The sequence below is a fragment of the Phaenicophaeus curvirostris genome, chromosome 29, assembly GCF_032191515.1.
Source record: "Phaenicophaeus curvirostris isolate KB17595 chromosome 29, BPBGC_Pcur_1.0, whole genome shotgun sequence".
Classification (NCBI taxonomy): Eukaryota; Metazoa; Chordata; class Aves; order Cuculiformes; family Cuculidae; genus Phaenicophaeus; species Phaenicophaeus curvirostris.
The window spans coordinates 717,930-743,330 of record NC_091420.1 but is presented as its reverse complement, the minus strand read 5'-3'; the positions used below and the strand labels follow the sequence as shown (position 1 = coordinate 743,330).

General features: G+C 54.5%; 1 protein-coding gene across 1 annotated transcript; it reads right to left on the bottom strand.

Moving 5' to 3' along the window:
* Positions 1-1,759: 1,759 nt before the first annotated feature.
* Positions 1,760-24,736, bottom strand: RPRD2 (regulation of nuclear pre-mRNA domain containing 2). The gene is given in 12 exon segments (XM_069878621.1): positions 1,760-2,210; positions 2,212-4,529; positions 6,591-6,794; positions 7,628-7,903; positions 8,369-8,654; positions 9,752-9,927; positions 11,164-11,290; positions 12,158-12,210; positions 13,774-13,851; positions 15,029-15,129; positions 17,641-17,770; positions 24,440-24,736. Coding segments are annotated over 12 exon segments (4,311 nt in total). The 5' UTR covers positions 24,636-24,736; the 3' UTR covers positions 1,760-1,844.
* Positions 24,737-25,401: the final 665 nt, after the last annotated feature.

Below are 25,401 nucleotides of genomic sequence, written 5' to 3'. Positions count from 1 at the left end.
TGAACCTTGGAATTAATCATAGGAGCCTGGGAATGAATTACAAGGGGCTGGGAATCAATTACATTGGCTGGGGATCCATCACAGGAGCCTGGGAATCAATCACAGGGGACTGGGAACCAACCACTGAGCCTGGGAACCAATCACAAGAGTTGGGATTCAATCACAGGGACCTGAAAATCAATCACAGGAGCCTGGGAATTGGTTACAGGGGTCTGATAATCAATCATAGGAGCCTGGGAATCAAGCACAGGGGGCTGGGAACCAATCACAGGGGCCTGGTAATCAATTACATTGGCTCAGGATCAATCTCAGGGGCTTGATAATTAATGACAGAGCCTGGGAACCAATCACAGGGGGCTGGGAACCTATCACAGGGGTTGAAAATCAATCACTGAGCCTGGGAACCGATCACAGGGGCCTGATAATCAGTGACAGGAGCCTGGGAATCAATTACAGGGGGCTGGGAACCTATCACTGCGGTTTGGAAATCAATCACTGAGCCTTGGAGTTAATCATAGGAGCCTGAAAATCAATTACAGTGGCTGGGAACCAATCACAGGAGTTGGGAATCAATCACAGGGGGCTGGGAATCAATCACAGGGGCCTGATAATCAATTATATTGGCTTGGGATCAATCTCAGGGGCTTGATAATCAATGACAGAGCCTGGGAACCAATCACAGCAGCCTGATAATCAATCACTGAGCCTGGGAACCAATTACAGGGGCTTGATAATCAATCACCAGGACCTGGGAATCAATCATAGGGGCCTGATAATCAATCACAAGAGCCTGGGATGAATGAGCTCACGCTGGGGGCGTGGCCTCCACTGATGGGGGCGTGGCCAGCTCCCTATATACACTTGGAGGGGGCGTGGCCACGGCGCCCCACCCCCCCCTCGCGGGACGGTGGTTCCGTCCGGGGCCGCGGAGCGGGGCTGGGGCCAGGCGAGACCAACGCGGCCCCGGGGGGGGGAGGGGGCGCGGTGCGGGATCCGCTCCCCGCGGGGTCCCCGCAGCCCCCGGGGGGCTCCGACCCCTCCTCAAGGCGCACAAAGAAAGGAGCCGCCACGCTGGTTTTGTAAGTTTTATGTAGATATTTAACCCTACACCTTTATCAAACAGATATGATAGGTCCTAGCAACTAAAAAAAAAAAAAAAAAAACAAAAACAAAACAAAAAAAATAACCCTCAAAAATAAAATAAATCAAGTAAAATTCCAACTTCATATAAAAGCTGCGGGGAGCCCGGGGCGGGGTAGCGCCCCGAGCCCCCGCCGGCTCCCTCTGCGCCTTCTGAGCGATCCCAGATGGAATTCGAGTGATTATTGTGTCCACGCGTGTAGAAATCACCGGGGGGGTGGAAAAGAACCCCAAAAGAAACCAAAAAAAACCAACCAGGAGGGGCAGGATCCCCCGAGGAGCCGGGGGGGGGCCGGGCTGGGGCCCCCCAGGAGCGGAATGGGCTGAATTTGCCTCTTTTTGGGTGTTTTTGGCAGCAGGGGGGCCATTCGCTCCTCTTGCGGATCCCCTCAGGGATTTTTTTAGGGTGGTTTTTTTGTGTGTTTTTCTTTTTTTCTTTTTTTTTTTTGTTTAAACTTGTCAACCACTACTGGAAGTTTTCAACAGCAACGTTTGTTAAAATTTTTCTTTTTTTCTTCCCTCTAGTCTCGCACCAACGGGGTGCGTTTGGGCAACCGAGAACCAGAAAAGATGAGAGATTTAATTTAGGAGACGGGGTTTTCGAAGGGAAGAAAAGAAAAAAGCTATGGAAAACCCAAGGGAAAGCGCTGCCCCGCTGCTCTCCCAGCGTCCGGATGCCTTCGCGCGGGAGCCGAGCCTTCGCTTCAGTACCTGGGGGGGAAAAAGGGGCGTTTGGGAGCGAAAAATGGGGCGCCCCTGCCGAAGGGCGGCCGGGGCCGTTTGAGGCTATGGAAGGGGTCTCTGCTCACGAAGGGCTCGCGGGGCCTGAAGTCGGCGCGGGGGGTCCTGACCAGCACCCTGGGGCCGCGGGCGCCGCGCGTGGCGAGGGGGGTGAGCCCCGCGGCCTCGTGGCTGCGGGAGAGGGCCGCGGCGCCGTGGTCTCGCTGCTGCGGCTGGGCGGCGGCGTCCCGCGCGCCGGCGTGCACCGAGAAATGCTCTTTCATCGTCCCTTGGTGGATCGTACCGTGCTCCTTGGGGAAGGCGCCGGCGCCGTGCTCCACGGGCAGGGGCGGCGGGGGGCGGCGCGGGGAAGGGGACGCCGCTGTGGTCCCCGGCCGGCGGCGGCTGAGCGGGGAAGGGGACGCCGGCGTGCTCGCCGGGAACGGGGGGCGGCGGCGGCGTGGGGAAGGGGACGCCGGCGTGCTCCACCGAGGGAGGCGGGGGGACGCCGTGCGGCAGCGAGAGCGGAGCGGAGGTTTCCTTCGAGAAAGGGTTGGCGTGATCCACCGACGACGGCATGCGGGGAGGGACCGAGTGGTCCCTCGGGAAGAGGCCGCCGTGGTCCTTGGCGGGGGCGGCCGGGGGCCCGGCCGGTGGAACCACCGGGTCCCGCGGGAAGGGAGTCCCGTGCTCGATGGGTGGCGGCGCGAGGGGCGGCGGAGGCGGCGGCGGCATGTGGTGCTCGAAAGCGGGGCTGAAGTTATTCGTTCGGAAGTTGTTGACGCTCTCCTGGAAGGGCGGCACATGCTCCTTGTACGGTGCTGGGAAGCCGCCCATGCCGGGCAGCTCCGAGGTGCCCGAGGGGCCGTTGTCGAAAGCGCTGGCGCCGCTGCTCATCTTGAACCACCCGCCCGCTCGGCTCGCCTCGCGCCCGTGTCCTCGATTGCCCTTCCCCAGCACCCGGATGGACTCCACGGTCTGGATGGGCTCTCCCGACATCCCCCTGCTCGCGGCGTTGTGGTAACCCAGCGTTTCGATGGGAGCCCCTTTCTCCTCGGTGCTGTCGGGCAAGTCCAAGCAGGAGGAGGAGACCCTGGTCTCTATGCGGTAGTGCTCCTCCTGCGGCTGCGCGTCGCCCTTGGCCGCTCCGGACAAGCCCACCCCCTCACCGGAGCCGCTTTTGGACATCTGGCCAAAATGCTTCTCCTCCGAGGGTTTACGGGAGGCGTTTTTAAGCATGTTCTTGAACTCGATGGTGGACGTGGTGGAAATGGAAGAGCTCAGCGACTTCTCCACGCTTGGAGCGGACGCTCTGCCAGCAGGGCTGGAGAGGGCGTTTTGAGAGGAGAAAAGCGAGCGGTGAGGAAGCGAGTGGGGCGAGTCCTGGTATTGCTTCTGCGGGAGGCCCGAGTGCACCACCGCTTTGGGTAAGTTGTTGTGGTTGGAGTCCGGTTTGAAGAACACCTCGTTCTTGCTGGGCGATGGGGAGCCGTCCGAGGCGGAGTCGTTTCCCCGCAGGCCGTAGCTCCCATACATCCCCGGAGACGACGCCAGTGGGTCGCAGCTCTCGCTCTGATCGAGAATAGACCTCATGGGCTGCGGGAAGGACGACTTCACGCCAAACTCCTGCGACCTCTGACCGTAGCTGGGCAGGACCGGCTGGTAATCGGCCCCTTCCGAGAGTTTACTCGATTTCAGGATAGACTTGGTGGGTTTCTTCTCCAGGTTTAGCATGGCCGAAGGCGGCGGCCCAGAGTAATCGAAGTCACGGTAATCTTCATCTTCTTGAAAAGAGGTGTCTGGGTAAAACTTCTCCTGGGAGGAGTCCATTAAAGAGGAGGGCATCTCCATGCTGTCCGCAGGCTGCTTGTAGAGCCCGGCCGGAGAGTCTCTGCCGAGGCCAAAGGGCCGGTAGGTGTGCACGGAATTGGGAAGGTCTTGGGAATATCCATCATCCCGGCTCTGAAGAGGTGACCTGGTGCTGCTGGGAGTAGAAGAACCGGGGCTCATGATTTTGGACAGCAGGGAGATGGTGTCAACATTGCTCGACGTTGGTTTATCCATCATCTCGTCCTGGGTGGGCGTCCCGCTTCGCTCGTCGCGCACCGGTGTTCCGTCCACATTGTCCATGGAAGTGCTGGTAGGACCACGCTGGAAGTCAGAGGCGTGACTTTCTGTTGTGATGCTGGACCCTAAGCTGCTGAGAATGGGAATATTCAAGTTCAGCCCGCTGAAGCCGGGATTTCCCTTCAGGAAATTGTGGATCTTCATCTCCAGGCTCGGAGAAGGGGGCTCCGACTCCAGCTTCGCTTTTGAAATTTCAGAGGATTGACCCAGTGAGGTTTCTGTTGGCAAAAGGGAAGAAGGACTGGTAGAGTGGGAACTGGAAAATCCCAGAGAACTGGTTGGCGGCTTAAAACTGGAGCCGGAGAGCCCTGGAGTATGTCCGATGGGAGCCTTGGTGACAGAAGTTGAGGAAACCTCAGCAGTAGAAGAGTTTGGAGAATAACCAAAGCTTTTGGATAGAAAGGACTGGGTACTGGGAGGAACATTCCTCCCCTTCAAGCACGGAACAGTCGTGTTGGCTGGTGACGCTGCAGTGCTCTGCGATGCAGCTTCGCTTGACTGAACAGTGTTTCCAGCAACGCTCTGCAGCAGGGATGACAAACCTGGAAAAGAAGAGCACTGCGGTCAGGTACTCGGTAAGAGGCAAGTGAACCTGAACGGCTGCCACAGGAAAGGTTTCATTCAGTAAAGCCTTTGACACAGTTTCTCCCAGCATTCTGCTTAGGAATCTGTCACCTCTGGCCTGGAGAGGGGAACGCTCTCCTGGGTGGAAAACTGGTTGGCTGGAGGGCCCAGAGAGTGGTGGGAAATGGAGTTAACTCCAGCTGGAGGCCAGTGACAAGTGGGGTTCCCCAGGGCTCAGTGCTGGGTCCAGCCCTGTTCAATGTCTTTATCAATTACCTGGATGAAGGCATCGATGCACCCTGAGCAAGTTTGCGGGTGACACTAAGCTGGGTGGAAGCTGGATCTGCTGGAGGGTTGGGAGGCTCCAAAGGGATCTGAACAGGCTGGATCCATGGGCTGAGACCAACGGCAGGAGGGTTAACGAGGCCAAATGGCGGGTCCTGCCCTTGGGGCACAACAACCCTGAGCAGCTCCAGCCTAGGAGAAGGCTGGCTGGAAACTGCCTGGAGGAGAAGGACCTGGGGGGGTTGGTTGAACAGGAGCCAGCAGGGGCCCAGGTGGCCAAGAAGGCCAAGGGCATCTTGGCTTGGATCAGACACGGCGTGGCCAGCAGGGCCAGGGAGGTTCTTCTCCCTCTGGACTCAGCCCTGGGGAGACCGCTCCTCGAATCCTGGGGTCAGTGCTGGGCCCCTCCCCACAAGAAGGATGTTGAGGCTCTGGAGCGAGTCCAGAGAAGAGCAACGAAGCTGGGGAGGGGGCTGGAGAAGAAGAGGAGTGGCTGAGAGAGCTGGGGGGGTTTAGGCTGGAGAAGAGGAGGCTGAGGGGAGACCTCATTGCTCTCTGCAACTCCCTGAGAGGAGGTTGTGGAGAGGAGGGAGCTGGGCTCTTCTCCCAAGGGACAGGGGACAGGACAGGGAATGGCCTCAAGCTCCACCAGGGGAGGGTCAGGCTGGACATCAGGAAAAAATTTTTGACGGAAAGGGTCACTGGGCAGTGTCCGAGGCTGCCCAGGGAGGGGGTTGAGTCCCCTTCCCTGGAGGGGTTTAAGGGCCGGGTGGACAAGGTGCTGAGGGACATGGGTTAGTGATTGATGGGAATGGTTGGACTCGGTGATCTGATGGGTCTTTTCCAACCTGGTGATTCTGTATCCCTTAAAATGACCTCAGTTTTAGCCAGGGAAACAACTGGTTTCGCTGCATTCATACTGACAATCATACGCATTGAGGTGCAGACTTTTGCTTAAGATTGATCTATAAATATAAATTACAGCAAGCATTTGTAGAAAAATACCTTCATACACAGCTACAGGAAAGCTGGGGAGACGCTCTGGATTAGGGAGGGCAGGGAGAGGACGAGGGGAACAGTTTTAAGTCGCAAGAAGGGAGATTGAGATGAGATCCTAGGGAGAAATGTTTTGCTGTGAGGGTGGGGAGGCCCTGGCCCAGGTTGCCCAGGGCAGGGGTGGCCGCCCCATCCCTGGAGGGTTCAAGGCCAGGTTGGATGGGGCTCGGAGCCCCTGATGCAGTGGGAGGTGTCCCTGCCCATGGGAACGGGTGGAACTGGATGGGCTTTGAGGTCCCTTCCCACCCAAACCATTCCGGGATTCTAGAAGTTGGGCAATAACCCATTCCAGTGCTGCACCCAGGTGTGCAAACCACAGCGCTGCTGACCAGAGTGACACACACGAGGTGAAGAAGGAGAAGCAGCACCCCTGTGAAAGTTTTCCGCTCTAAAAAAGCGCTCTGGGAAGCACAGGGAAACCACAAAGACCTCTCTCGTTCACCTGTCCCGTCCAGCGCCTTTCCACGTGTTCTGGACCAGTGCGCTTCCCTCACAACAAGAATAGGAAGATGTACCCAAAAGCAATAAAACTCACTGGTCTGTAACACGTAAGCGACTTGAGAAACATCTACATTTCTAAAAGGCACAACACATTCCAAATAAGTTTTTCTCCCTTTAGGATAAGCCTGGCAGGACGTTTCAGCACAGCCACTGCCATCAAGCACAGAGACAGCCGCTCCCTCCCAATCCCTCCGTACCTTGCAGGGCTGGTGCGGTCTGAGTCTGGGTTTTGGAGAGAGCAGACAAAATACTTTCAGGAGTTATTTCGACTTTGGAGAGAATATTTGCTAGCGGATTTGACGGAGCAGACGGAGTCCCCAAGACAGGAGTCTTCAGGCCACTGGTAAGAGCTGTTGGGCTGCTGGGGGTTCCTGGAGAAGGTCTTGAAGCAGGGCTGATGCCTAGGACAGAAGCAGACACCGCTCACCCTTGCTGCTTCACTAGGCAGCAGGTGGCCAAAAAGGCCACCAGCATCCTGGCTTGGAGCAGCCATGGGGTGGCCAGCAGGAGCAGGGACAGGATCATCCCGCTGGACTCAAATCCTGGGTTCAGTTCTGGGCCCCTCACTACAAGAAAGACCTTGAGGGGCTGGGGCACTCTGGAGAAGGGAATGGAGCTGGGAAGGGGCTGGAGAACAGGGGTTGTGGGAGCAGTGAGGGACCTGGGGCTGTTTGGCCTGGGGAAGAGGAGGCTGAGGGGAGAGTTCATCGCTCTGCAGCTCCTGGGAAGGAGGCTGGAGCCAGGCGGGGGTCAAGCTCTGCACCCAAGGAACAAGGGATGGGATGAGAAGAAACAGCCTCAAGTTGTGGCAGGGGAGGGTTAGATTCGATATTAGGAAAAATTCCTTTATGAAAAGTGTGGTGAAGCCCTGGCAGAGGCTGCCCAGGGCAGCGGGGGAGTCCCCATCCCTAAAGGGGTTCACAAACCGTGTGGCCGTGGCACTTGGGGACAGTTCAGTCCCACAGGGGGGCTGGACAGAACAAGCTGAGAGGGCTTTTCCAACCTCAATGTTTCCATGATTCTATGATTCTATGTTTTCCACAGACACAACTGCAGCAGAATTCCATGGAGCGCGAGCAAGGAGAGGCTCAGGGAGCCAAGAGTTGTGTGGCAGCTCTTCCAAGTAGAACTCTTTCATGTTTATTTTGAGTCAATTAAAGCTTTCAAAGATTACAAAATTCATTTGTTGGCTCCGTTAACCAAACACCTGGGCCAGCGCCATGGCCTCACTCACCTGTGTTCTTCATTACAGAAGTTAAACTGCTCAGAATGGAGCTGATCTTTGCCAGGTCCACGTTGGCCAGGTTGGGCAACGCAAGCGCTGGTGACGGAGGGACGGGCACCGCGCTCGCCGCCTTTGGAGCTGGAGGAGTCGGATGAGTCTGGGCAGGTGTTGTCACCGTCACCGACGTTGTGCCCGCTGCAGTGGTTGATGGCACCACTTTGGGGACGCTTTCAGCCTTCGCAGGCGCTGCAGCTGGAGGAACCTGCTTCTCCTTCCTCTCTTCCACTGCATCAGGGAGAGGAGAGCGAGACCAGAACTGTCACCTCAAGCAACCTGATTTGGTTGGAGATGTCCCTGCTCATGGCAGGGGCTGGACTGGATGGGCTCTGAAACACCCCTTCCAACCCAGACCCTTCCATGATTCCGTGATGCTCTGTCCCCAAAGAATTACCCAGGGTACAGGATCTTCAGCGTGATTCTCATCGCTAGGCAGCCCGGCTCCGATTCACACAGGCTACGTAAAAATGCATTCCATGAGCGGTTTGGGAGATGGGAACAACCCCAACTGGATCGGGACTTCCCTGCTTTTATCAGGGAAATGGGGCAGGAGATGGAAACCCAACAGCACCAAATCTGCATCCCAGCCAAGGCTCTGTGCATCCCTTCCATCCCAAAAGAGGCCTGACCGAGCCAGTTTGTCTCCATCCCATTTCCACACGCCAGCCGCTCCGCTGACCCTGCAGAACATACCAATAATTTTAGACGCATCATCCTCCACATCAGAGAGCTCCATGTCTTCCACATCCCGATTATCCGCCACAGGCTCTGGAGATATCATCTTGCGGCTTCCACCCACTGGAGACCGGGAGTTATCCTCCTCTCCCATCCCCTGAAAAGGAGACTCAGAGCCTGTTGGAGACGGGGCGTCCATGCTTGGAGAAGGGACAGGAGACTCCTCTGGATCGGGAAGTGTTGCTTTCAACTGGTCCAGCTTCTTCTTTAGGTTGCTCACTCGATTAGCAAACGTCTTATAAGCCTAAGGGAGAAAGGACATGGGCCTGAGTGTCTTCTAGAGGATGCCTCAACCACTTCCCGGAGGAAGAAGCACACGGCCTTGGAACATCATTCCCATTCACCTGTACCTGGAGCAAGAACTCGGCTTTGCAGTGCAACTTGCAGAGCAAGGAGCACAAAACCCAAGGAAGGTAAACCTTTTTCCAGTGGCTTAAAATGATTGTTTTTACAAAAAAACCACCCCATTTTCTAACAAATATGTCGCCCATTTCGGTTTGGGTTTATTTGGTAGGGTTGGTTGTTTTTACAATGTTTTATTGAGTTCCTTTGTTTATCCATCTAGTTTGTAAACTGATCACAAAGTGTGCTGTTTCCAGAATTTAGGATTCATTAGATGAACTGTAATGCCCCTTCACTCCAAGAAAGACACTGAGGGGCTGGAGTGCATCCGGAGGAGGGCAAGGAGGCTGGGGAAGGGGCTGGAGAACAAGGGTTATGAGGAGCAGCTGAGGGACCTGGGGTTATTCAGCCTGGAGAAGAGGAGGCTGAGGGGAGACCTTATTGCTCTCTACAACTGCCTGAGAGGAGGCTGAAATGAGGCCGGGGCTGGGCTCTTCTCCCAACGAACAAGCAATGGGATGAGAAGAAGCAGCTTCGAGTTGTGCCAGGGGAGGATTAGATTTGATTTTGGGAAAACTTCCTTCACTAACAGAGTGGTGAAGCCCTGGCAGAGGCTGCCCAGGGCAGTGGGGGAGTCCCCAGCCCTGGAGGGGTTCAAACACCATGCAGACAAAGCACTTGGGTACCAGGTTTAGTCAGCACAGCAGGGCTGGTCTGACAGATGGATTGGACGAACTGAGAGGTCTTTTCCAACCCTAATGATTCTAATTTTGTCCCCAGCAGCATTAAGAATGGAGCTGTTGCCCCACGGACTTCTGTAGCCTCTCATTTTTTTGCCTGATACCTCAACTCTGCTCTTTATGAATCCATTCCTACAATAATCACGCCAGATCTCCCCATGTGCGAGCAGAGACGATGCGTCTTCCAGCCTCCAAGATGCTTGGCAAACACAGGCAGACGTTGATCCACCCAAGGAGGGTCAAGAAAAAGCCTACTTACATTTGCTACCACCTTGACCTCCTTATACTGTGCTTCATAAAATATCCCAGCGTTCTCCAGGGCTTCTGTCAGAGAGGGCCCATTTTTCACTTGCTTGTCTAAGCCATTTACAAACTCTTCCAGCTTTGAACTTGCTTCTTCAAACTCCTTGGAGAACTTCTTTCCTCCCGTTTTGTCTGCAAGGAGATCAACACCATGGTAAATAAGCTGCCAAACGGGAAATCAGGTCTCTGGAGTGCGTGCTTGACGGCAGGAGCTGGGAGGTTTGGACATCAGACAAGGCTGGATGCTCCCAATATCACATCGGTACCCGTTAAAAATAAGACCATGCTGCTAGGAGGCTGTATTGTTTTCCAGCCACTCGTTAGCGATAAGTAAATTCAAGACACAGAAGTGTAAAATGTTACTCTTCCAACTACCCAATAAGTGAATTTTTGGAAGGGGAAAGCCCATGAGTTCTATTTCTCCTTCATGATTTCTCCTTCATTAGAGTAGCCTCCAGTGCTGAAAGGGGCTCCTGGAAAGCTGGGGAGGGGCTCTTGGTCAGTGAGTGTAGGGACAGGATACGAGGGAAAGGTTTTGAGCTGCAAGAGGGGAGATTGAGATGAAATCTTGGGGAGAAACTTTTTGCTGTGACGGTGGGGAGGCCCTGGCCCAGGTTGCCCAGAGCAGCAGTGGCTGCCCCATCCCTGGAGGGGTTCAAGGCCAAGTTGGATGGGGCTTGCAGTCCCCTGATCCCATGGAAGGTGTCCCTGCCCCTGCTCGTGGTTGGAACTGGGTGGGCTTTGAGATCCTTCCAACCCAACCCATTCTGTGATTCATTACCATATTCCAAAGTTTTCTCACACCTATGAGTCACCACGACTGCAAGTGACCACTTCAAAGCCTGCAGCTGGGGATTTCTGAGCACGGCCCAAACTCTCTGCAGTTTTACAATTAAATTCCCTGTTATTATGGCTCAACAGATCTCAGTTCATTCACCCCGATACGTGCTGCTTGCTATCAGACTCATAGCTGGTGCTCCAAAACTGTGGCCATTGACAGATGCCTTAATTAATTTAAAATGTTAAACTGAAATTATTTAAGGGGTTCTGAACACATTAAAGACAACACAGGTTTTAGTGACATAAGAGGGTGTGTTTGAATAGCATAAAACCCACATCTTCATTGTTTTTGCTTTGACTGAGCTCGGTATCAGCAGGCTTATACCAGCAGTTTCCAGTTAACGATGGTTTCAGGCTCCTGCTTGGTGCTTCTTAACAGTATTTTGAGATTTCAGCATTTTAGAGGATTAGCTGAGCCTCAGACGCCGATTTATGGTCTCAGGCTCAGCTGAAGCCTCAGAGCTGCTACAATACGATTTGTGCCTCCTTCGGGTACGTCAGGGTTTTGCTGTCGTACGCTGCCTTTACCTTTCAAGCACTTCAGTGTTTCAGTGCTGCACACGTCCACTCTCATCGTAGAAAGCTGCTTCTCCTTTAGCTCTATCTGATCCTCCAAGCGCTTGTACAACAGCAACTCATCAATGAGAGACTGCGGCTGGAAAAAACAAACAAGCAAAGCATCCTCATCACATTCTGTCCAAGAGAAGGCCCGCGGCACAGCGCTAACGCCATGGACTGGCTTCAGCAACAAACACCACTCCAGCTGAAGGCTGCTTCCCAACAACAGCCAACGGAGGTCAAAACAAACTGTTCCCATCCTGGATTTTTTAACCTCAAATCAAGCAGGTCAGCAGACCTGGGCTCTGTTGGGGACTGTAACTCCATGCGTCTCCTGGCCATGAGGATGAAGAGGCCCAGGTTGCCCAGAGCGGTGGTGGCTGCCCCATCGCTGGAGGTGTCCAAGGCCAGGTGGGATGGGGCTTGGAGCCCCTGGTGCAGTGGGAGGTGTCCCTGGGGGTGGAATGGTATGGGGTCTTTGAGGTCCCTCCCAACCCAAACCATTCCATGATGACTTGGAGTGCGGCCAGGCCTTTTTTGTATTCTTTTTTTCACTCTCCTACAGCCCCTGCACTTCATTAACTCATCACACTCCTTCAGGGGATCTAATTCAGACACATTTACTGCCACCAACTCCTTGGCCACCCTGAACTCCTCCTTCACTGGGCTGACTTGGGCCTTGGCCAACTCTCCTCTAAGTGTAGAGCTCATGAATTTCTCGCAGCTCCCAAGAAGGCAAACTGCTCCCTTGCACCAGTTTACCCCGAAGGGAAACCAGTGTCTACACAGGGAGCCTCCACACTGCTCCGAATGCTCTCCAGTTCTAGCAGGTATTATTATGCCAGAGAACAAAGACACTGAGCACTAGAGCTTCCCATCAAGTTGATGCTGCTGGTGGATGTGAGCCACACGAAGCCTGGGGACAGAGGTCAGTGCCACGGAGTGTTTCCACTCGCAGACTTACTCTGAATTCAGCAACAATCTTGGACTTCAATGCAGCTTTCGGGTTCGTGGATGCTGTTGGAATAAAGAAAAAGAATAAAGAACCCAAGGAACTACACCTCAAACAAAATCTAAGTCACAAAGGCAGCTCTAATTAAAAATATATTAAGATAATTCAACAAACGACTCACAGGCTGTCGTTAATCATCACGTTCACCCCTCCACATGGACGTCCCTCAACACTCTGGCTCTCTGTTAGCTAAATGGGACGTGGTCATGTGCAGCGAGATTGCGACTGAGGTCAACTCATGACGCTATTGCTTTTTATCCTTTTTTAAGGTGCTACAGGCATTTACTGCTCCTAGCTCTGCCGTTGGGAAGAGGAGGACCTGCAAGGGCCAATCTGACAGCCTTATCTGATGGGTTTACACCTCTCTAAAGGAAGATGATAGGAATGGTTGGACTCAATGATCCAGTGGGTCCTTTCCAACCGAGTGATTCTAAGATTCTACTTCCTAAGGGCCAGACTTGGAGCTGACACACACAGCCAGTGTTCCCTTCGGATGGGGAATCCCTTTGGTACTTTAGGTCTCATCATGCTGGGAACCTTAACAACTCTCACACGTCTACTCTGATATCTCATCAGCAGAGCAGGGGGAACAAATCCCACTGTCAAGAGACACAGAATTCATTGGTTTTTGGACAGAACAAGAGAAAGATCTGACAAGAAGGAAACAGCTAAACCCTTCATCCGTGCTCAGTATGGAAGCTTAAACAGGGGAGACTGAGATGAGATCTTGGAGAGAAATGTTTTGCTGTGAGGGTGGGGAGGCCCTGGCCCAGGTTGCTCCATCCCTGGAGGGGTTCAAGGCCAGGCTGGATGGGGCCTGGAGCCCCTGATGCTGTGGGAGGTGTCCCTGCCCATGGCAGGGGTGGGATGGATGGGCTTTAAGGTCCCTTCCAGCCCAAATATTTCCATGATTCTATAGCAGTTTTGTTTGGGAAAGCAGCTTGTGACGTTAGGCCAAGTCATAAACCCTTCCAAACTCTTTTGTTACCCTCCTGATCTCAGGCAGGCGCATGCTGTGTCCTAACGTCTAATGCTCTACCAGCTCACTAGATGGACAATTCAAGGCTTTAGCTTTTACAATTAATAAACTGGTGTTTTCTAAACAGATTTCCTGCAGGACTGCACTCCTGGCACTGCTGGACACCACTGCTCCCTATCAGCTCTGTCAGCTTCCAGATTTCTTTCACATCTGAAGACGCATTCACAAGCACGAAGGCAGCGTCCACGTCCTGCTGCCAAACCCTTTGCTCTGTCTTGCTTCTCTCCAGCTCCAAACAGCCTCATGCCAGGCTCCAAGCAGCTCCACCAGCTCTCTTCTCTACTGTCCATAACCTCTGTTCTCATAAAGGTATTTTATTCCTTACTTCGTTCATTTAAAAAGCAATTTTCTAGCAACGGCTCCTTGGTGCTTTAAATTTTAGCTTGCCAGGAGCTTTACAAGCCTGGAAGACGCATGCTGGCTCGTGTTTTAGTCCGGGTTGCCTTGCCCGGTTTGGGACAGCCTTCCTTCTGCTCCTCGAGAAGGCAACTCCTAAAGTTAGTTCAGAGAGTTCACATTGGTTCCTTACTTTGCGATTTCTTCCACGGCTTATTCGGTTGTTTGTTCAGAGTTTCTTTCAGCTGCTTCTGAGTTTTGAAAGTGGTACCTGGAAAACATTTCATTTTTGGCAGTCTGGCATTATGGGATTCCTTTCCAAATCTGGTTTTGGTGCCATGCGGTTGCACGGTTAAGAGTGAACAGAAATTTGGTTTAAAGCACCTCGACCAGCTTCCTCAGACGAGCTGCTGGATGCCCAAGAGAACCTTGGTTTCCTCAGGAATGCAGCAGCCTGGGGGATGGTCTACTTTTAAATCAATTTTCTGTTTGCCCTTGCACTGAGACAGTTCAAAAATCACAGAAACAAGTTAAAAAGAAAAACATGGCAAAAAAACTGTACCGCTTGGCTCTTACAGGATCAGCATTCAACAGGCAAGTAACATGCGTCATGAAAACAGCCAAAATCCCTAATTCATAAATAATCTGAGGTATTATTGTTCTGAAGTTACCAAATGTAGAGAATTCAGAATGTAAACTTCACTTCGGAACATGCAATGCCCACCTACAGCCTTTTCACACGCCACAGCCTGGCCCTGAGAGACACTGTTTCTCCTGCTCTGACGATGACCGGCTCTCAAACCACACGTAAGGGTTTCCTGAAGCACCTTTAGCTCTCAGTGATGCAACCAAGCAAAGCAGAAACATGGACCGGTTTCCTTCAAGTATTTGAGTATCGGCTGGTTCTTGGTTTAACTTCCTACCCGTGTTCCCAGTTAACATCAGCCATTCCAGCTTTCAGAGCTCTTTTGCGACTCCTCAAGGACACTTCACCCTCTAGTCCTGCCCCCAGCCTCTTCCCTACTCCACAAATATTATTACTGAAAAGAAGTTATCGCAAGGACAGCCTGAGAAGGCAGGAGGCCACCTCCGTCACTTGCCGAGGCGGCTCCTGCTCTGAGGCAGAGCCAGAGACACAACCCTCGAGCAGGGCACCGCGCCCAGGACCCACAGGACCACTTCACCTCCAGGTTCTGTTTAGCCTCTGCTGGAACGAGTCCAGCTTACGTGAAAGGATTCAGCATTGGCCTTAGAAAAGAACAAACCCCGTGGAGCAGGGGGAATTCAGTGCTGCTCACATACGACACCTCGCTGCGTTAGTCTGTGCTGGGAGCAAACACAGAAAGAGCAGCAACGTGCAAAATTCTTGTACTCAGTGACTCCAGATGTTTCCTTTAAGCTCACACGTTGGTTTGCAAGGTAAGAAACACAAAAGGCGAGTAACTTACTCAGAGCTTCTTTAAGCGCCAGAATGGTTTCCTCGGGGTACACATTCCTGTCCTCCCAGATCTTGAAGATCCGTTCGATGGACTTGGAAACGGATGGATCCCTGAAAGAGAGGAGCAGACTGGGTTGTCCATACCCCCACACTGCTATTTCTTGCAATTCTAGAATGGATAATCATATAAGTAATGATGTGTTTAAATCAAAGCTTTAAAAGACCCCTCAGCCCAAGATGTCCTACGTCCAGGTGACGGCTTTGCCTCACTGCAGAGTCCTAGTGAGACCAAGTTAGCAATTCCACGTGCTCAGAGTTAAGCACACACACTTCGTAAAGTAATGAATCAAGGCCCTTCCTGGGGTAAAGTCAGAAATTCGGAGCAGTTGGAACACCAATAGGATCTCTCTGAAGCCTTTCTTCACGGGGAAAAAAATGTGTTACTCTTCCAAAGCAGCTTTTTATAGGGATGCTGTGGAGACAAAAGTGATTATTGAGGGAGAACTGGAACAAAACATCACCCTGGTGTCAATGAAAAGGAACTACTTGAGAGAGAAAAGCCTGCACCACGGGTGATGAGCGGTGTTGGGATTCCATCAAGGTGACGAGCTCTCCCACTCGTTGCTAATCACGCATCCCCTCTGTGCCTCGCAACATCGTCAAGCAATGTCATCTGTGAGAATCTCCAGTGCAAGGAAGTGAAGGAGATGCCTGGCATTGAACAGCATCTCGCATCCAGGTGCTTCTGCTCCGAGGAAAAGAAATGTCAAACAAAATATCTGTAACCGGTCTCAGAGTGTGCCCTCCCTTTAATCCCGAGCCAGAACGAGGCTGCAGACGCGAGGGACTCTTGGGATGAGAGGGAAAACACGTGCCCAGAGCAGTCGTCTCCCTGCTCATCACCCAAAGCAATTCCTGCAAAGCAACCGGAATTAAAGGTCACATGCCACCAACTTAGCGCTGTGAGGGCAGCACGTGAGCCTGACCCCTGCCAGCAACCAAGTGGCTGCCCCAGAGGACTCCAGCTTGGAATAATAAACACTAACTGGAAAGTGGAGCTGACACCACTGCTCCCTGTGGGACGCGGGTGGCAGCTGGCACAGTTGCAGGGCTCCAAACGCGGAGCCCAGGGGCTGCTTCACTCCCTTGGGTGGCGGGCGCTGTGGAAGGAAGGGGGCTCCACGGGACCATCTGAGTTGGGAGGGAATATCGGAGCAGCCATCTGGATCGCCTACAAACCCGGCCGTGTCCACATTCCAGCCGAGCAGCCCAGGGAAGAGCCACAATTCTCTGGCTGCTTCTGCTGCTCTGTAAACTGGCTGGGAGGAGGTTGGAGGTGGCAATTCTGCTGTCCCGGCCCCACGTAGCTTCGCAGCAGGGCAGACAGGAAAGCACCACCCGGCAGGCCAGCAGGGTGCACAGGGAAGAGACAAAGATCTTCTCTCAGGGTCTCTAAAGGGCAGATGAGTGTCACCCTCATGCTAAACCATCACTGAGGGAGGGAACCAGCAAGTTCATAGAACTGTTATCCACTTAATCATTCCCTACACAGATGTCTGGAACCAACGGGTGCTCCGCAAGCCTGAAGGGCTATCAAAGACCACTGACCTGCAACTCTGACTGTCGCTTTTCCTTCTCCCTCTTGCTTTGGTGGCTGATACTCCCCAGATTTTTTTTTCTCCCTCCTCCTCATTGTTGGAATCTATTAACAGCATTTTAACTTTCTCTTCAGCAACCTATATTTAAACATACGCTAATGAGCTGCCCAACTTTAACCTCTTCCCTGCCTCATCCTCTGTTCAACCATCTGCTTCTATCACAAACCAACAACACCAAGTTACCGCTACGGAGCTGCTCTGTATTTTCACCACGTCCTGCTCCTTCAGGACCACCTGGTCTGAGGATTTGGAAACCAAAAGGGAGGGCAGCCAGGCACCCTGCCCCACAGTGAGGAATGACAAGACGGGGCTCACCTGGACACAGCCCAAGAGATCATTTCGTCCCATGTTACCCTAATTAATTAAAGTCTCCGATTTACAGCAGAGTGCAAACCCACTGTTCGATAATGTTTTAGCAGATGGGTACAGCAGTGCAGAAGACGGAGAAGCTGAAAAGTCATGGCTGCCCCATCCCTGGAGGGGTTCAAGGCCAGGTTGGATGGAGCTTGGAGCCCCTGATGCAGTGGGAGGTGTCCCTGTCTATGGCAGGGGGCTGGAATTGCTTAGGTTTTAAGGTCCCTTCCAACCCAAACCATTCTCTGATTCTATGATCTGCGATGCTTGTTCTTATGGTGGTCAGCCACAAGCAGATCCCTGGAAACCACAAAGACCTCCTTTCTCCTTCTCCTCCCCATCTTGTTGCACCCTTCCTCACTGCGAGCAAGGGGAGGGCAGATTTACAGGGCACACACGTGATCACCCCTCGCACCACTTCACGTGATAATCGTACTCAAATGAGACCCCCACGCAAATTAAACACCCGCTCCTTGTAGAGAAGCTCAAACCCACACAGTCATCGAACAAAATCCTTCAAATTCTGCTGATGTTTCTAGAGAGTTTGAAGTGTCAGAAGGAAAATTGACATTTTTTAAGACACTCAATCTTCTAACGCGCCATTACTTACTTCACTAATGAAGCAGCTTCGGGAAGCACTTCTGCAAACGCATCCCGAAAGACAATTGCGTTTTTCCTCTTGCAGTTCTGTATGACATCGTTGGCCAAGTAGAAAAGGTTCAGTCGATGGGGAAAGGCAGCTAAAGGCAAAAAAAAATAATTCAGGTTCATCATCGAACAGAACTGGAGTCAGCCAGACTTTGGTAACAACATTTCAGTGCCTGCTTTTGAGAAGGTTCAGCATTTTACTGTTGAAGTTGTCCTGGATGGAAAACCAGGGAGTGGAGAGGAAGGTTTCAACTCACAAATCATTTCCAGACCTTCCCCAAATCCATGTCCAGGACCACCAGGTCTTGGCTCTGACTTGAGCTTTAGGAAGGCCCCAAAAAGCCACTGACTGTATTATCTCTACGACATTCATGGTGTCAAGAGGATCCATACAGCCAGAAGGATCCACATCACCAAACACAAACCAGCATGGGCTTCTGCAGGGTTAAAAAACAACTTAAAAAACTTAAAAAACAACTGCTCCAAAGCACAGGTCTGGTCCAAAGCTCCAGCATCACCACCCTAATGACTAATGCAACCTCCTGCTTAATAATTGAGAGGACACTTATTCAGAGTCGCCAAGAAGCATCACATACGAATCCCTCTCTTTAAGCTGTAATGGCTTAAAATGGTCTCCAAGACTCACACCTTTACCGAGGAGGCTTCACTCATCACATACCTGCACCCACAGCTCTCCAGAGAGAGAGACCTTCTCCACATCCCTCTAAATGCCTCCCATTAATAAATGAGGGTTTATTAACATGTTTAAGTAAGCACTGATGGTTTCGCAGACACAGCTGTCAGGACAGTCCTTTCCAACACCCGATTTAATGTCTTTGTGCACACGCGGAAGACCCCAGATGCTCGTCCTGTCTCCCCAGGGCCTGAATTCTCCAAAAAGGCCTCCCAGTCCCTGCTGAGCCGGCACTGACCTTCGCACCCAACCCTCCTGCTGCAGCCGGACTCCAAACACGCCTCCCACCTTCCTGAGGCTCAGCTCCAGTTAATTATTTCAGCAAACCCTCTCTTCCCTTGGCCAGTAACAGCGCTTGTAGTGCTCATGCACGTGCTAATTACCTTCTTCACTTAAATTAATGACACAATACGAGGATTTAAATATAGGATCGGTGACAATAGATGGTTTGGTTTCACGTGCTGTGAGCTCCAGCAGGCTCCCACTTTCCTACACGGATCTGTTGGAGCGAACCCAGAGGAGGCCACAGAGATGGTGTGAGGGCTGGAGAATCTCCTGTACGAGGCCAGGCTGGGGGAGATGGGGTTGTTCAGCCTGGAGAAGAGAAGGCTGCGGGGAGACCTTACAGAAGCTTCCAGTGCTGAAAGGGGCTCCAAGAAAGCTGGGGAGGGGCTCTGGATCAGGGAGAGGATGAGGGGAACGGTTTTGAGCTGCAAGAGGGGAGACTGAGGCGAGATCTTAGGGAGAAATGTTTTGCTGTGAGGGTGGGGAGGCCCTGGCCCAGGTTGCCCAGAGCAGGGGTGGCTGCCCCATCCCTGGAGGGGTTCAAGGCCAGGCTGGATGGGGCTTGGAGCCCCTGATGCAGTGGGAGGTGTCCCTGCCCATGGCAGGGGTGGGACTGGGTGGGCTTTGAGGTCCCTTCTCACCCAAACCATCCCATGATTCTATGATTCCTCGCGTTCTACCTGAACCCCAGCCACGCTGCTAATCAGAGTCTTTACCTACAGATCCCTGGATTCTCTATCCCCCTTCATTTTCCAGTTGTCCCTACCTTGGCACAGCCTCTTTCTGCAGCACGTCTGCACTTCATGGCTACCTTGCTCCCCAGGTTCCCTGTTGGGAAGCTCTTAGCATCATTCCTGGCCCAGAGCCCTTGGTGGAAGCCCACCCTTACTGACCCCAACCCCCTGCCGCTGCGACTTGATCTCTGGCAGCTCCTGCTCAAAGCCAGCCAGAAATAAAGCCAGGATTGTCACAAAAGGAAGGAAAAGCCGCTAAAGGAGTGTTTTCCAGCCAACACTAAGCTCACGCGCTTTTATTGGAAACTAATCATTAAATATCACCTCCCTCCTTTCTAATACTCCTCTCCAACGTGGGGAGGTGGGTTGGTGGCCATGGTTAGGCTTCCAGCAATGAGCCCATCCGAGCAGGATGGCAGCCACAGAAACATGGGATTAGTTCATTTTTAGCACGCTGAATGCAATTATCCCAAAGCTTCGTTAAAAGGCAGAGAATCCTGGCTCCTGGGAAGCTGGCTGTGAGACACCGGCGTGCTCCAGGACTCCTCTCCGTATGCAGCTCTCGCCCTGCAGAAGGGCTTGATCCTGGACGAAGAATCGGCACCAGGCAAGCAGATCCAGGTCCAGACTCGGAGCGCCAGCACACAGTGAGCCTGCTTGGAAAAGCTCACACCAGGAACATTCTGACCGTGTGAGCTCTGCGCTGGGATATTAAGGGATAATTAAAAGTGTTTGTTCCAAATGAAGCTCTTTCAAAGGCAGCCTTTTTGGGAACGCAAAGGCTGAGTGTGGTTTGACCATCAAATCCTCAACAGGTTGAGGCTACAAAGCCTCCATGAGCCCCTACAGGTGGCACCGAACCTCCTTGCTCACCACTGGCTGTGGCCAAGCGTCCCTACAGGCCAGTGGGTGAGCACAGAGCACAGGCTGACCCCAAATCCAGGGCAGGAACGGCGCAGGGGGATAAGGTACAGCCAGACCTGGGATGTCCCTGCTCCCCACAGCCCTGGCTCTGCCTGCAGCAGCCACCAGGACGCAGGACATCACAGAGCCACTGCCTCCTCCAGCACTGCTGCCCATTTCTTCACCTATAACTTCACTCCTTGTGTATTTTCCAGCTGTTTCTTACTGAAGGAATTTCCCATCATTCCCACCAGGCTACTCCGACACTGCAGCTGTGTCATGGAGCCTCAGCTCCCATGTCCCAGGATGAGCTTTTACAGCAACAAACACAACCAGGATTTGGCACAAGAAACTGTTCTTTATAACCTTTGTCCTAAAGGCGTTTTCACGGCAGATCAGAGTTTGTTGGAGCAAGGAGCGCTCTGCTCTGCCCGCAGGGCTGGAAATCCAAATGGAGTGGTGCTGCGCTTGCCTGGAACGATCCAGAGCCAGCGTTCCTCAAAATAACTGATCAGCTTCAGTAATTGATCACATCATCAGCGCTGGATGCTCTTCCTCTCCTGGTGATGTTATAGAATCCTGGAATGGTTTAGGTTGGAAGGGACCTCAAAGCCCACCCAGTCCCACCCCTGCCATGGGCAGGGACACCTCCCACTGGATCAGGGGCTCCAAGCCCCATCCAACCTGGCCTTGAACCCCTCCAGGGATGGGGCAGCCACCCCGGCTCTGGGCAACCTGGGACAGGGTCTCCCCACCCTCACAGCAAAATATTTCTCCCTAAGATCTCATCTCAACCTCCCCTCTTGCAGCCCAAAACTGTTCCCCCTCGTCCTCTCACCCTGGAGCCTTTTTTTACTCCAGGCTGAACAATCCCAGTTCTCCCAGCCTGGCCTCAGACAGGAGGTTCTCCAGCCCTCGTATCATCTCCGTGGCCTCCTCTGGACTCAGTCCAACACATCAAGGTCCTCCCTGTGCTGAGGGTTCCAGAACTGGATGCAGGCTCAAGGTGGGTCTCACAGAAGGGAGCAGAGGGCAGAATCCCCTCCCTCCCTGCTGCTCCCACGGCTCTGGGTGCAGCCCAGGACACGGGTGGTTTCTGGCCTGCGAGCGCTCTTTGCTGCCTCCTGTCCAGCTTCTCACCCAAAGGAAAGCCTGGGAATTGCTCATATCAAACAAACGGAATGTCCAGGCTGGCACCAAGGGACCAGGGGCAGACAGCGAACCTGGGCAGAGCAGGAACCGAGCCTCAAAGGCCCTGCAAACAGGAACAATTAATCTGCTTTTGATGAGCCTGGGAAGGAGGAATAGAGGAGTGCAAAGGGGGAAGGAAGGGGCAGTGCTTCTGGAAGCTCAGCAGTCTTGGCCAAAGACAAACGCCAGCCACGGAGAAGCAGCAGGAGTCCAGGGAAGTCTCCACTCCACATGCCAGTGGGATGAAAGCTGCAGGATGATAAACATGGGGGAGTTGCGCTGCCATGAAGCTCCAAAAGCTCCACGCTCCCAGCTGGACAAAGCTAGAACCTGCCCTGAGAGGCACAAGCAGGGAACACGGAGCTGTGGTGCTGAGCCTGACCTACGGTGGAGTTCACTGAGGTCCCAGAGAGGAGCTAGCGGGCAGCCGGAGCAGGAGACACCAAGTGCAGAGGAGCCTGCACATCCTGAGGAGAGACAGGAGCTGGATTTTGTTTGGAGCAGGAAGGAGAAGAGGACAGCGGGCGGTCCCACAGTAACTCCTCAGTGCCTAGGGCTGTGAGAGGGAAGAGGATTCCAGGAAAGGTGGGACCTCAGTGAGGCAGGATGGACCAGGGCCAGCTTCTCCTCACCAACAGGTCCATATGGATCGGGAAGAGCCCTCGAGCTCCCACCTTGCTCTCTTTAATCATATGTACGTGGACAAGAGAAAACACAAATCAAACCAGGGGAAAGAGGGCCCTCCACCAGGACCTGGACAGAGAAAACCAATGATCCCAAACTTTAGGGCAGGTTTGGCACGATCTGGAGCGAAGCTCACAGATCAAAACGCTATCTCCACATTATCACAAAGCTCCACTGTAACTTTTGAATCAAAAGCAGGGCAAGGGGGACTGGTGGCACCACCGTTTGGGTGCAAACACCCAAGTTCTGTTGTTCTAAATGCAAAGAGGTGATACCAAGCACAAACCCTGCCCAGAGGCTGCGCGATGCTCAGATTCCCCAGCCACCAGGGATCTCATCCTCTGCCTGGTGTTGCCCCCAAAGCCTTCAGCGCAGCCCCACAACTTGACAACTTGCCTGTCATCTCCCCATTCTCCCCACCTCATGCAGGATCCTCGCCCCTAACAGCCCCGGGGCTGCAGGCAGGGCCCTGTCCCAGCACAGGGGCCACTCCTCCAACGCAGCTCAAGGTACCTGTACCTCCGCGCCTCCGAAATACAGTAATAGGTGACCCCAGCGGGGTGCATGCAGGCTTCACGGGGCTGGCGGTACCACTATTTGGGTGCAAACACCCAAGTCCTGTTGCTCTAAGTGCAAGAAGATGATGCCAAGCACAAACCCTGCCCGGAGGGTGATGCCCAGATTCCCCAGCCACCAGGGATCTCATTCCCTGCCAGACGTCGCCCCCAAAGCCTCCAGCGCAGCCCCACAACCTGCCCCCCATCTCCCCACATCCCCTGCCCCACTCCTCACTACTGGCAGCCTCGGAGCTGCAGGCAGGGCCCTGTCCCAGCACAGGGGCCACTCCCCCAACACGGCTGAGGGCACCTGTACCTCCACGCCTCCGAAATACAGTTACAGATGACCCCAGCGGGGTGCACACAGGGTTCATGGGGCTGGCAGTGACAGCGTTGGGGTGCAAACACTCAAGTTCTGTTGCTCTAAGTGCAAGAAGATGATGCCAAGCACAAACTCTGCCCAGAGGCTGCGCGATGCTCAGACTCCCCAGCCACCAGGGATCTCATTCCCTGCCTGGGGTCGCCCCCAAAGCCTCCAGCGCAGCCCCACAACCTGCCCCCCATCTCCTCATCACCCCTAGCCCACGCAGGGCTCAATCCTCGCCCCTAATAGCCGCAGGGCTGCAGGCAGGGCCCTGCCCCAGCACAGGGGCCACTCCCCCAACACGGCTCAAGGTACTTGTACCTCTGTGCCTCCAAAATACAGTTATAGGTGACCCCAGCGGGGTGCATGCAGGCTTCATGGGGCTGGCAGTGACAACGTTTGGGTGCAAATACCCAATTTTTGTTGTTCTAAATACAATGAGATGATGCCAAGCACAAACTCTGCCTGGGAACTGTGCGATGCTCAGATTCCCCAGCCACCAGGGATCTCATTCCCTGCCGGGTGTTGCCCCCAAAGCCTCCAGCGCAGCCCCACAACCTGCCCCACATCCCCTGCCCCACTCCTCACTACTGGCAGCCTCGGAGCTGCAGGCAGGGCCCTGTCCCAGCACAGGGGCCACTCCCCCAACACGGCTGAGGGCACCTGTACCTCCGCGCCTCCGAAATACAGTTATAAATGACCCCAGCGGGGTGCACACAGGATTCATGGGGCTGGCGGTGCCACCGTTAGGGTGCAAACACCCAAGTTCTGTTGCTCTAAGTGCAAGAAGATGATGCCAAGCACAAACTCTGCCCAGAGGCTGCGCGATGCTCAGACTCCCCAGCCACCAGGGATCTCATCCCCTGCCTGGGGTCGCCCCCAAAGCCTCCAGTGCAGCCCCACAACCTGCCCCCCATCTCCTCATCACCCCTAGCCCACGCAGGGCTCAATCCTCGCCCCTAACAGCCCCGGGGCAGCAGGCAGGGCCCTGCCCCAGCACGGGGGCCACTCCCCCAACACGGCTCAAGGTACCTGTACCTCCAAAATACAGTTATAGGTGACCCCAGCGAGGTGCATGCAGGGTTCACGGGGCTGGCAGCGACAACGTTTGGGTCCAAACACCCAATTTTCGTTGTTCTAAATACAACGAGGTGATGCCAAGCACAAATCCTGCCCGGGGGCTGTGTGATGCTCAGATTCCCCAGCCACTAGGGATCTCATTCCCTGCCAGACGTCGCCCCCAAAGCCTCCAGCGCAGCCCCACAACCTGCCCCCCATCTCCCCACATCCCCCTGACAGCCCCGGGGCTGCAGGCAGAGGCCGCTCCCCCCGTTCCCCCCCCCACTCACAGCGTCGCAGCCACTTCATCCAGTGGCAGACGATGGTGTTGTGGTGCCGCTTGTTCTCCAGGCACCAGGACGAGAGGCCCTGGATCGATTCCATCGTGTTGGTCACCGCCTGCAGCTTCTGATCCAGCGAGGCCTCCAGGGCGCCGGACGAGGAGGACGAGGAGGCCCGGCCGCCGCCGCCGCCGCCCGCCGCCATCTTCCCGCCCTGCAGGCCCCGGCGGGGGCGGCGCTACCGGATCGAGGAGGCCCGGGCGGCGGCGCCTCAGCCTCGGCGGGGCGGGGGAGGCGGGGAAGGGGGGGGGGGGGGCGGTGAAAAGAGGCGACGGCGACGCAGGGACGAGGAGGAGAAGAACGAGAAGGACGAAGGCAACGACGCCGCCCTGAAGGCGATGTGTCAGGCTGGCTGCGGTGGGTGCCGCGGCGCTGGGCCCCGGCGCGGCCCCGGTCACCGGGGGTCCCGCCCCCCCGCTGCCGCCGCCGCCGCCATTTTGTGCCGGGCTCCCTCGCGCGGGGCGGCGCGAAGGCAGCGGGCGCTGCTGCGCATGCGCGAAGAGCGGGAGGGGGGGGTAAAGAGCCAGTGCGCCCGCGCCGCCTCACTGCGCATGCGCCGGACCGCCCGGCCGCGCCCCCGCCCTCCCCCGCGTCAGTGCGCGTGCGCTTATCCTCTAGCCCCGCCCCATTGCGCATGCGCCATGCAGCCCGGGCCCGCCCCTCCGAGCCCGCGCTGCCTCGTCGCGCATGCGCCGCACGAGGCCCCGCCCCCTCCCGCCGCCTCGGCTGAGGGGAGCGTGAGGCGGGTTCGGTCTCGGCCCGGGTCAGCGCCTCCCGGCCGCCCGCGGGGAGCAGGAATCAGTTGTTCTAAGTCACTAAGCCTGTTATAACTTCTAATAGCGCGTATAGTTGCTGTGATTTTAGAGTTAAAATAAGCTTGGTTACACAAAAGAATTGTAACGAGGCTGGAG